General features: G+C 38.5%; 1 protein-coding gene across 1 annotated transcript in view; it reads right to left on the bottom strand.

The window, feature by feature from the left end:
* The window catches only part of zdhhc8b (zDHHC palmitoyltransferase 8b), an 82,254-nt gene extending 69,174 nt beyond the window's left edge, over nt 1-13,080 (bottom strand). The window contains exon 1 of the mRNA XM_065250811.2: nt 12,763-13,080. Coding sequence (XP_065106883.1) covers nt 12,763-12,866 — 104 coding nt within the window. The 5' untranslated portion in view covers nt 12,867-13,080. The remainder of the gene's footprint in view (nt 1-12,762) is intronic.
* Nucleotides 13,081-13,295: the final 215 nt, after the last annotated feature.

The raw sequence follows: 13,295 nt of genomic DNA, 5'->3' as shown, positions 1-13,295 counted from the left end.
CACATGACAGTTTCTGTTCAAACACCCAACCCGTGGCGTCAGTCGACGGCGCTCCGCTGAGCCTCATTCAAGTTGCATTTAAGCATATATAATGCGGACGTGCGAATGTGCTGCCACAAACTACAAGTCTGGAAAAAACTGTTATGGTGTCCCGGATTCTCAACCTGCGGATGTTTTTCATCGCTAAAAGGGTGTTTGGAAACTTATAGCAGAACACAGATAACAACATGTTTGCTCGAGACAGCGCAGGCTAGCAGTAAGCTAAAGCTAATATTTAGATTATAGCGATGACGTGACGATTCTCTCAGACCAATCAGTGATCTACAGTGTTTTCGCGTCACGTTTGGTATCAGCTCGGGTCGCTTGGAACCCCAACCGAGGTGGTACGAAAAAAAGTATCGGGTACTACGTACTGCACCCAATGGAAAAGCTCCCAAAAGTAAGCTGACCCGACCCAAACTAAACTAAACCGTGGGGTACTATGCAATGGAAAAGCGCCATAAGCTTAGAATTTCTTCTCTTTACTTACATTGAATGGGTAAGTCCAAGGAGGCTTCCATGCCGTTCCGCCATATACAGATAAACTTTAATAGCAGAGAGGGACAAAAAGCACTAGCCTAACAACGCGTTTTCATTCAGAACACGTGAACCAGCTGAAGCGGACAAGGGGATCAGTGATTACATAACAGCTACCGTAGTAAGTAGTAGTAGTTTAGAAAAAGCGAGGCGCTAGAGAGCACTATTCGTTTGAATGCAAAATACAATTTCACCACTAGATGGGGTAAATCCTACTTATTGTCCCTTTAAATGTGACCCTGCCTGTGAAAAGACCCTGCCCAGCTAAATTCATTTTTTGTGATTTCCTGTTTTCTACATAAAATCATTTTACATTCTGTAAATATTTAACACTGATATCTTTAATTTTGACTGAGTAAGATCATGTCAAAGAGTGAAATTAATGTGAAATCAAGCATTAGATGAGACTTTATCCAGGGGTCTTTTAGACAAATGGCTAAATTCTATCAGAAAAGGTTGACTGACAGGTGGAATTGCCAACTTTCATAATGCCAGCGAAAGCCTTTCAGTATTTTTCTGGGTCAACTAGACTTCAAAATAAAAGGCACTTATGGCATTTATGACAGGCATTTATGCGAATGTTATTTCACACGCTGAGGACCTACATCTCCATCATATGAAATCCAGGTTAAATGACTCACAGATGCTTAAAAATTGTATGAGCTATCTACTTTCATGAATATCTTTTTTTTAAGGAACGGATCCTGCTTATAACCGTCAGGAAATCTGGCCTCATATCTAGTGAAGAGCTCAATCTATTTCACAGCTGTCAAAGGTTCCAGATGTCCCAAGATCTTTTTGATCTCATCCAAAAGTGATAAAATCTGCTATAAAATCCCACTATCGGCCATCGGATTTCCATTTGAAGTAACAGGTCCCCATGGTTGCTGCTAGCTCTTTGGAAAGTGCCTTGAATGACCGGTGCTGTCCTTTTTGAGAGTAGAAGCTGTTTATAAATCGCAAAAACTGGATTTTTTGGATAAAGCACATGCTGGTTTGTAACGCAATTGGGGCTGCAGAAACAGAGAGAAGTTCAGCTCCTTTACAGATCACAATGTGTCAGCCAGCTATTATGGGTTTATCTATTACCACTATATACTTTGCTATATTATACTTCTACAGTAGCATATTCTCTCCTCATTATAGATGTCAACACCCTGCAGTGTTGCCTCCAGGAGGAACAATGGCAGTATTTTTTTCAAAGCATCACAAAAATGTATTATTAAAAAAATATGATCCACTAATTTGTCACACTGGATAGTGATAACCATTGATACATTCTCAGGCACAGCTGAGAGTCATCACGTCACCGACACAACGGCCTTCACAGTTTTGCCATTAAAAAAAAGCTTTTTATGTTTTTCCACATAAAGAGCTGTTTGAAAGAACTTGTCTTTGAAATTGCTTTTGGCCTGCAGCTTCAACTTTTATCTTGGCATCATTAAAAACATTTTTTTTTTTTTGAACAGACAGGCATAAGATTGTAACAGTAAGTGCTACATTAAATTATTTAGCAACTCCTTTTAACACCATTTCTGTATTTTCTTTTTATTTAGTCTGTGCTACAGGCAGAGACATTTTTAAATTGTCATGTACTAACCCTCAAGTTGTTCCAAACTTGTATAAATTTGTTTGCAGTGCTAAATACAAAAGAAAAAATTTTGAAGAATGTTTGTAACCAAGCAGATCTGGGGCACCATTGACTTTCATAGTAGGAAAAATTAATACTATGGCAGTGAATGGTGCCCCAGATCTGTTTGGTTATTAACATTTCTCAAATTATCTTCCTTTGCAAACAAAAAAAATGTATACATGTTGTAAACAACTTAAGGGTGAGTAATAAAAGCCTGACATTCTGTGTCAGACCTACAGAATAGCTACGGCATATGCCAAAAAGGTAACAACACGTCTAAGTGGACCACAAGCGTTGTGATTCGGTCAGATAGAACACCTCCCTCAGGTCAAAAAATCTTGCATTTCCTCATACGCATTACCAGTTGCAACAGTAAAAGTAAAAATAAAAATTGACCAAGTTGAGGAGCGATATTTAACAACTCAAGCTGCAACAAAAGTCGCTGTCTATTTACCTCCATTACTGCTGTCTGCTGATGCTTCCACAAAAACACATGCAACAAGCTGCTTCTTCAGCTTTTGCCTTGATCCTTTTTTATACTATCATGCCCGTGGACACTATCTACCAATGGTCTGCACGTCGACACAAACAACGACACAAAAGTATAAATGAAAACTGACGTGTAGCTAGGGATGCAGCGATTATAGATTTTGATGGTACGGTTATAGTCTGATAAATAATCACGGTTGTACGGTTATTACGGTTATTAAGGATTCATTTATTTTACAACATTAATGTATAAAATCACATGAATAAATTTTTGAACAATTGCTAAATTTTTCTGTATTTTCAGTTTGTGTATTTTCTCTACAATTCTTGGACAAATGATAATAATAATAACTTGGCTGGCTTTGACTTAAACCGTATAGGTGCCTTTGAAACCTGTAGGCTATTCATTTTAATGATCTTTTGAATAAATGTAACTTTACATTTGGACTGAATAAAGTTATATTATTTTGGTTTGTTTGAAGTATTGAAGTAAAATATATGAAGTAAAAATGATAAGAGCCTCTCAAAATGAATAATTACACAGGGTCATCCTGAACCAGGTACTGCAAGTCATTTTGACAGGTGAAGCTTAATATTACACAAAAGTCAAATATAAATATTAGGGGTGGCAAGATTAACGTGTTAACTAATGCTATTCATTAATTAATCATTAACGCGTTAAAATAATTCAACGTAATGAAATGCAGTCAGACCACCAGGAGCCCCGCCCGGGTTTGATCCGCGAGCAGGAGGTTTTTAATGCTGTACAGAGTAGACCGATTGGAGTGTGGCTCTTTCACGTACAGATGCAGGTGCACGCGCACACATCCACTCACACGCACACAAACCAGATGCACGAACATATTCTTTTGAACGTGGAGCTTTGTCATACAATGCACAATCCAGATGCACGAACAACCAAGAGACGCGTCACGCGCACATATTCTTTTGAACGCGGAGCTTTGTCATACAATGCATCATGACGCATGCGCCTCTTGGTGGTTCGTGGATCTGGTTTGTGCGTGCGTGAAACAAGAACACGCGGTGTAGCGAAGGCTTTACGGTTACTTAACCGTGACATTTTAAAGCGCGGTTAATAGTGAAACCGGTTAATCGCTGCATCCCTACGTGTAGCCTATGGCGTAGATCTGATGCAGAACTCAGCCTTTAGTCTGGACCAATGGTACTCCTGTGGAGTTCATCAAAGTTTGTCTGTGTTATACCAATCTCCCTCTACTTTCCTATCTGTGATTTACTTTTTTTCATTTTAAAAGACAAGAGCCTGTTGTCACTATAGGCATTCCCAGTGTATAACTGTATCAGGATTCAGATCACGTGATGTCCACTTTCTGCCCCCACTGCTATTCCTTACATGAATGCATCACTGCTCATTTGCATTAAGTTCCACTTTGTTGAACTTTTTGCCAATGGTTGCATTAAATTTCAGCAGTTTATTCTACAGGTAATGACTTCCAGTCACTTGTTCACTGCAAATCACTGCCAGCACGACGAAACACACCAAAGGGATGGTGCAGTTTAGATGCAACAGACTGGATTTTGATATTCAGTATGTACTACAGGAGACTGTGATAGTTTGTAAGCTACAGTCTGCATTACACAGACAGCATGTTGATCCATCAGCATTAATCTAAACCCAGGAACGACGTGTTGACAAAAAAGTCTAGCTGAAATGAGATTAAGTGACCTGGCCCTTACTCATCCGTCTCATTCTCACAGCATCAGTACAGTACAGTACAGACAATAGTCCCTTTCACACATACAGTCTTTACTGGTAATTTACTGGTAAATTGCAGTTAACATGTCATGTGTGAACAGAACCTTTCCGGTAAATCAGTGCTCCCAATTTACCTGTAAGACAGGTTATAAGATTAACGGTAATTTGCCGGTAAGCGCTGTGTGTGAACGAAAAATATAGGATTACCGGCATTTAGATGACGTCAGACCGCGCTGACAGATCGGGCGGGCCAATCAGAAAGTTTTTTATACAGGTGACGCGGTTTCCCCCAGACTGTTTACAGACGTTTCCACACACATGTTGCTTAAAAGTCGAGCACACCTGAAGTTAACATCCACATTTCTTCACCAGAGTTGTTTAAAACCGCTTACCATCTAATTGCCAAATTGCCGACGTCCTTAGCACACCATCTGTGAAGCCTATGTGCAAACGCGCAGGTTCCGTTTGACGCCGCCTAACGCAATGTTGTTTGGTCACGAGCAACTTCGCGACCGCTTGCCACAGATGTGAAAACAACAAAATACGGACCGTGGATATTAAGTCATAATCCGCCGTTTACAAATACGACACGGACGGAGCTCGCCGGCCGCGCGCCACAGGTAACTTCCGCTTTCTCTCCGAGTTTACCGGTATTTTGATACTGATGTGTGAATGATGTCTTACTGGTAAAAAGACGGAACGTCACTGCATGTGTGAACAGCACATTTTTGTATTTACTGGTAAATTCATTCTGGTAAATTCATGGTAATTTACCAGAATTACTGTGTGAAAGAGGCTACTGATGCTGTCTGACTCACTGCAGATAGATCTGCTGAAAGTTGCAGCAATCAATGAGAAAAGATTTAACTGTTCTGTCTTGCATACAGAATAAACAGTATGCAACTGGCAGTCTGATTTGTAAAACAATTAAACTAAATGGTAAGGAGTACTGTCCATTATACATTACGACTCTGCAGGTCTTGCCCGATGGAGCTTTAGGTAAAAGAAGGAGAAGGCCAACCATTTATCACTACTGAGCGCTAACAGCTGCAAGTGTCAAGATAAAAAATTATAGTTATGCATTGCTGCAACTGCTAAAACGATATAATTATAATGATCAGAGAAAAAAAAAGGATTAGTTAAAGCTGCAAATAATACTCCTTCACCAAATTAACGCCATTATAGAGAACTCTATGATGACGTATTTATGTAGGTTATCCCAAAAGTTATCTTCATATGACAAAAGTCAATTAATTTTTTCATGCGACTGGACAACTTCAGCAATGAAAGCGCTTCAACGTTGCTTACCTATCATGATGCACAGAATGCAAATAAATACAAATCATTTAAATGAGCAACACTTAGATGCAGTCAAATCCTGACTGCTTATGGTTATAGTTAGAGTTTATGGCCTGTATTTACAGAGCTTTTACGAGCAGATCTGAGGTCAGGTATTTTCACTTCCCAAATAAAGGAGAAACACAGCAAATCCTAATGATAGCACAATAACTGAAACGTGATTATTAAAAGCAACCCATATTCATACTGAAACACATAAATATGTGAGCAGTAAATACTTTGACAGTCTCAGACTCTTCTCTGATTTTAATGAGTTCCACAATTACAGATTTACGGATATTCACCAGCACTGACAGCTGCACAGCACTGTTCAAGTAAAAACAAAATTGACCTACATTAAAAAAATCAAAGCTGGTTATATACTTATTTTTCTCCCTGCATATTGGTGTAGTGCGACTTCTACCAGTCAGGAGTAACTAGTGAAATAACCAGCCAAACCCTTAACACAAGTACCTATAGCTTAACCCAGTGGTTTTCAAAAAGTTTTATGACATTTTATGAAATACATTAATTTATCATGAATTCTGTGTTATTAAAACTAAAAAAATAAGGCTACTAACCAAAAGCACTACTTTTTTGTATAATTTAATGTTTTTCTATTAAAATGTTGAGTTTTAGAACAGTTTTTTGTCACAAATTTTCTTTGGGGGGCCGCAAAGGAATGCACCGTACACAAGGGGGACCGCACTCTGAAAAAGTTTGAGAACCACTGGCTTAACCAATGATGTGACTTTGGTCCTGTTTACCCAAACATTTGGTACATTTACATGCAACCCAATATAGTCCGATCTGTGATCCGATCAGATTCAGGAGAAATGTACAAACGCGCGATTCATAGTATTTTCTCAATTGGATGAAAAAATACCTTGTGCATATGCGCAGAAAAATTGTGCTTAAAGGTACACTCCCCTAGAATTAAACATTTTATTTTTACCTTTTTTGGAATCCATTTAGCTGATCTCCGGGTCAGGCTGTACCACTTTTAGCATAGTTTAGCATTATCCATTGAATTTAAATAAAACAGCAGCAGCAAAGTCCTTTATTTTTAAGATTATTTCGCCAGAATGGGAGTATAGTTCCTAGCCATATATGCCTAGAAAATAGCAACTTTTAATTTTCCGCTGGTCTTAGGGGCTGGACACACCAAAACTTTTAAACGCGGCTGAAAACGCCTGGACAACGCCGAATACCAGCTGTTTTTCAGCTGAGTGCCAGCTTTCTTCAGCTAAGCGCTTTGGTAGCTCTGATACGTCAGCTGTAAGACGGTTGGTTGCTGTGATACTTGTTCCGCCCCACCTCCACTGTGATTGGACGGCCGCGTGAGAACTAACATTAACGAGCGGAGCTTTTCATTCAAAATGCTCAGCCCCGAGAGCAGAAAAAACCCGCTAGCTGCTGGCTTATTTGAAAAACGCAGAGCTTCCATTGGAAACAATTGAAAACATGTGCCATCCGCAGGCGTAAAAGTTTTGGTGTACACAACCCCTTAGTACACGATGTAACTACAGAAGAGTCAAGTTTTAAACATGAAAATTATCCAAACTCTTATTTGGTTTGGTTGATGTTTTACAATGGGTTAAAGGTAGAAGGATTTCCTTGATTAGTTATTGGTATTTGGGCTGTAAATCTTTGGGATGCTTTTGGGCTAGTTTTGATACACAAATCTGGCAACCCTGGCTGTGCGCTTGACGTTTTGTTAATAATAGATAGAATGCGCATGTAAGCAAATATTTTATATATCAGATTGCAATGTTTAGGTTACATGTAAACTGTACCGTCGTAACCTGCAATCGGATTAAATTTTGTGCATGTAAACATGGAATGAAAGTCAAAAGGTAATTGGTAATAAATCACACACTGCAGCTTTATTCTGCATATCTGAAATATTCTGCTTTAATTAAATTACTTTTTTGGTACGGTGCATTCTGCTCTACATTGCCAAACATTTTTGGTTGCCAAATCTTAAGTGATAACAAGCAGCAAAATCTTCATTCTTCACCCATCAAATCACCTTTGTCATTTTATCACTTCATCTCTCTGCAAGCTGCAGGTTTTGACTAGCGCATGCTGTCGATATCTGCTGTTCTGCTCTGTTTGATTCTCCAGTCTGATGAATTCATTTTCAGCAGAATGATGTGCAAACATTATTTTCTTTCTGACAGTGTGCTATACAATAGCAGCAATGAGCATTCATAAATCTATTCGTGTTAGCCAACACTTGAATTGATTTGTATACATTGTTTCATTGAGATGAAACCAACGATTCATTCATCAAAAAGTAAAAGTGTATATTTTTTGTGCGCATACTTATACAGGTGTGGGTGTGTATTACCCAACAGAAGCGTTTTAAGAAAATTACAGGCCTGTCAAGACAACGCAAGCACAGCAGAGAACAATGATTAATATAAATGGAGATCAGCAATTCATTAAAGGCTTTAAATGTAAAATATAAACCATTATGACATCATAATGTCTTGAAGCACTACACACCACAGTTTATCCAATCTGTCATCCCTAAGATAACAAGAGATAAAGAGGTTGGACAAATTAAATAAATCAAAACAGTTTAAATCAAATATATTCTCTTTTGTTTCAAGATTAAGAAACGCGTCTCAGAGGAACGACTGTGAGTCATTATTAGGCTCAAATACTAAACAGCAATGAAAAAGTAGCATAGACGTCATCTGAAAATTTATCTCACCCAGTTGCCTTGCAGAACCTTTTACAAATACACATTGAGACTGATGCTTCTAAAAATCTATAAGAACATTAAATAATAGGGATACTGATACCACTTTTTTGGAATACGAGTACGAGTACTTGCATTTCAGTACTTGCCGATACTGAGTACTAAATAAAAAAACATGATTTAAATTTACAGGTAACAGGTTTAGTCAAATAATTTAACAAAAAAACAAGGGACTAGTTTTCCAGTTTGTTGTAAACTCTGCCTCTTTGGACAGCACAAGAGGCATTAACCCCTTACACGCCGCTCAAACATAGACATTTCTCAGACCGTGGTATCGATCCCTGGTTTTGGGGGACTTTTAACGAGTACGAGTACTTTAGAAAATGTGGTATCGAGGCTGATAACCGATACCAGTATCGGTATCGCTGCATCCCTATTAAATAACCTCAAGTTAAGGTTATTACATAACTTATCTCATAAACTACTACCTAAACCCATTTTGATAAAATTTAACAAGTTATTGAGTCCAAGGATGGAAACTTTAAGAGAAACCGTTCTTATTTCAAAACTACAAGAAGAAATTGGGTGGGAATGGATCAGCTGCCTTAAGTTGAGGCATTGTGATGAGGTGTTGTGAAACAGATAAATAGTGACATAGCAAGATCACAAGGTCTAAGTCACAAGTCTACTAATGGCGCTTTTCCATTGCATAGTACCCCACGGTTTAGTTTAGTTTGGGTCGGGTCAGTTTACTTTTGGGAGCTTTTCCATTGGGTGCAGTACGTAGTACCCGATACTTTTTTTCGTACCACCTCGGTTGGGGTTCCAAGCGACCCGAGCTGATACCAAACGTGACGCGAAAACACTGTAGATCACTGATTGGTCTGAGAGAATCGTCACGTCATCGCTATAATGTAAATATTAGCTTTAGCTTACTGCTAGCTTGCGCTGTCTCAAGCAAACATGTTGTTATCTGTGTTCTGCTATAAGTTTCCAAACACCCTTTTAGCGATGAAAAACATCCGCAGGTTGAGAATCCGGGACACCATAACAGTTTTTTCCAGACTTACAGTTTGTGGCGGCACATTCGCGACGTGCACGTCCGCATTATATATGCTTATATGCAACTTGAATGAGGCTCAGCGGAGCGCCGTCGACTGACGCCACGGGTCGGGTGTTTGAACAGAAACTGTCATGTGAGACAGAGGTAGTTATAAACGCGATGTGCAAACATCTATTTGTGGTGGCCAATTTTAATTTTGTGGCAGACTGAGAAATAAATGAATGTATGGGAATGTACAACAACGCTCTCACGTGTATGATGTCACAGCAGTAGGCAGCGTAAATATAACGACACGCCTATAATCCCTCCCACTCCGAAGTGATACTAAACTCGATGGAAAAGCTAACCACGCCAAAGTGAGGTGAGCTGACCCGACCCAAACTAAACTAAACCGTGGGGTACTATGCAATGGAAAAGCGCCATAAGTCCACCGATCCCCTGCCCTTGACATCAGAGATCATCTGGTTGGAAAAACAAATGGAAACAACCTTGTTAAGATCTGTGTAATGCTTAGACACCCCATCACTTCTCACATTTATACAGTCTCTTTTGCCTTCAGACTTTTCTCTAGTGGGCAGTCAATGACTAAGTGTGGACTCGTGTATTTAATAACACCACATCTGAGCAAGGTTTTAAATAGAAATGGCTTTGTGGTTTTAAAGGTCTGAGGCTGGACGTAGATCTGCCATTACGAGGAAACTAAAAGACCAGTATTTTACAATATTTGCATGAGATTTAGCATGCAAAGGTACTATACTAGACTAGAACTAGTATTGGGAAACACTCTTAATTCAGAGATCATCCATCTGCTCAGGGAGCATGCTCCTAAACCAGGACCTCTACAACAGAGTTTGCAGATGTTACAAAATGCATAGTATTAAAAAAAAACTGTTAAGGGTGGGATAACTTTAACGTTTGGTTACAAACCTTCCTCAATATATCTTCCTTTGTGTTCATCAGAACAACAAAATGTATCCAGGTTTTTAACAACATAAGAGTGAGTAAATGATGACATTTTTGGGTAAACTATCCCTTTAAAGGTGTATTGTGTAACTTTTAGAAGGATTTGGACAGAAATGTAATATACATAACTATGTTATCAGTGGTGTATAAAGACCTTACATTACATAATGAACTGTATTGTTTTTATTTCGGATAACAAGGGAAATAAATGACAAGTAAATTACCCTTGTGCATATATCATATCTAACGCGTATCAACTTTTACACTGAGCTACTGTTACTGTGTAAAATTAATGTATACAACATTAGCTACAGGTCCTTAACTCTTTCCCCGCCAGCGTTTTTAAAAGGTTGAATAAGGTTTTAAAAGTTGAATTTTTTATGATTTCACAAAAGTTTAATGCCTTCCAGAAAATGTTCTTCAAATATATAAATATATCATCTTTAAATATATAAACATACAATATATTAAATGAAAGAACAGACCCTCTGCTTTCAAACAAAAAAGTGCCTTGTTTGTTTCTTTTTATCACCTCTCAAATTCTTCAAAAAAAAAAAATTGTGAGCAAAAAGCTCAGATAATTGCGATAAATGAGATCAGATTCAGAGCGATGATCAAAACATTCATGGAGTTTGAACTGTTTGCCCTAAGGGGATACTTCCGGGTTTTATAAGTTGGTATAATAGCGAAAATCTGTTTTGCCGGAAAAACTTGTCATTGACAGGGAAGCGTTTTCTCTTAATTGTCAATGTCAATGGCGGGGAAAGAGTTACTTTCTTGCCTGGCTGCCAAACGTCTCCGCACAGATGTGATCCATGCTCATCATCTCCCCTTGTCTTATTTTTGACAGGGTATTTGTTCCAGAGATTAGTTGAGCCAATAGCCAGACCGGTTCACTTCGATCTGCAACCGCGATAAAACATGTGTGTACGATGAAACTGTATATAGATCGTGTTTCGTCCCTACATCGTCTAAGACAACGACATGTTTGTCCTGTCCAATACCATATCCGTAACACATGTGTTTTGAAATTGAGGGGTGAGCTGTTGGTTGCAATTTGCAGTCTCACCACTAGATGCCGCTAAAATGTACACACACCACCTTAAAGTAGAAATTAAATTGGTTTACAACCAAATCCTCAATAACTTGATTACTTATTTTACACCACAAAACTGCTCGAGTATTTTTACTTGCTTTGTGTGGAGCACTAGGATTACGTCCCAAAACGTACAAATGGATAATCATCTCCAACATCAAATTCATCCTTACACTCTTTACAAATAGGTGCTTACAAGGTTCTTCACAGCAATGTCATAGAAGAACCATTTTTGGTTCCTCAAAGAACCATTCAGTTAAAGGTTCTTTCTTCTATACCTTTTATTAACCAGAAAGAACATTTTTTGAAACAAAGATTATTTGGATGCTAAAGGTTCTTTATAGAACCATTTAGCCAATAATGGTTCCTCTGGCATTGTAAAGCACCTTTATTTTTCAGATTGTATGTCTGCATGCTGATCAAACAAAGATCTCTGAACTCTGGCAAGCAATCTTAAACGGAAAAGATAAAACTAAAGTGACCAAAAGACTGGTCCACATTGATTTTTCAAACGACTGCTAGAGTAAATCAAGGCCTGTCAAAAGTTGCCCCTCACACTATTACTCACTGTTTGATGAATGACATCGCTTTAAAGCTGGCTATCATTAAGTTTTCTATTGAGGTTTCACATTAAACTGAAATAATTTAAATATCTAAAGCACTTTTAATCAATTTTATGTTGATCTTTTAAAATGTCTTTGCCACTACATAGTGCAAATAAGCTTTTAAAGTATGCCTGGATAAGAATTTTAAACAGCCTTTGCTCACTCACAGTGATGCAACACAAAATCATATGCATGTGCATCTGTAGTGTTACAACAGTTTCATTTACAAATGACTGAATGAGTCACGAGCGTCAACTCACTGCCTGCACATAGCCTACTGCAGTTTAGCGTAGTCCCAAAAATTATTATTTTTAGACAGCTAAACATTTAATAATTTAAGTTTATTGCGAAATCTCAACAGGAAAAAAACTCAAAAATGCTCTCTTTAAAAAACAAATAAACTGTTTATAAAACAACCCAATAAATACTGAGTCGACCACAGGCCTTGTGGCCATTTAACTGTCATGAAACTTATTCCAGTGATCCAAATGCATCTTACAATCACTTCACATAGCTTTACCAAATAATGCATGAACAAATCCTTGGAAACTTACGTGAAAACAAAGAATAAAGTAGTGGATCCAACCAGAAGAGTGGCGGCAGTGGACACCGGGATGTATTTGGTGGGTTTAAATCTCTTTCCAACGCTGTTGGGCATTCTGTAAATCCCACATTCCTCGTTTATTTGATCCCTATCGTCAGATGCACGCAAACACGAACGCGAACGCGAACCCGCACCGTTTAACTCACGCCGGTGAAACCTTTCATATACACCGTTAAATCGGGATCCTTGAATGCGCGTTTGAGAATTCGAGACTGAAAATCCCACCCAGCTCAATTCAGCCCACTGCTGAGGTCACTGCAATGCTTGAAAGGTGGAGCCTCCGCTACGCAAATAGACGAGGCGACACGCGCGCCGAGAGTGGGGGACTTGACTCGTCTTTTGTAGGATTTCGGAGCCTTTATACTAAAGATAGATATCATGCATGGGTTGCACTTGACTTATCGCGAATTTTTATTTGAATGGACTTATTCGAATCGTTAACAGCGTTTTAAATGAGGAAGAAAAAATATAATAACATTTAAT

The sequence above is a fragment of the Paramisgurnus dabryanus genome, chromosome 5 (assembly GCF_030506205.2).
Source record: "Paramisgurnus dabryanus chromosome 5, PD_genome_1.1, whole genome shotgun sequence".
Lineage (NCBI taxonomy): Eukaryota > Metazoa > Chordata > Actinopteri > Cypriniformes > Cobitidae > Paramisgurnus > Paramisgurnus dabryanus.
The sequence above is the reverse complement of the archived record's forward strand: the minus strand, read 5'-3'. Positions and strand labels throughout refer to the sequence as shown.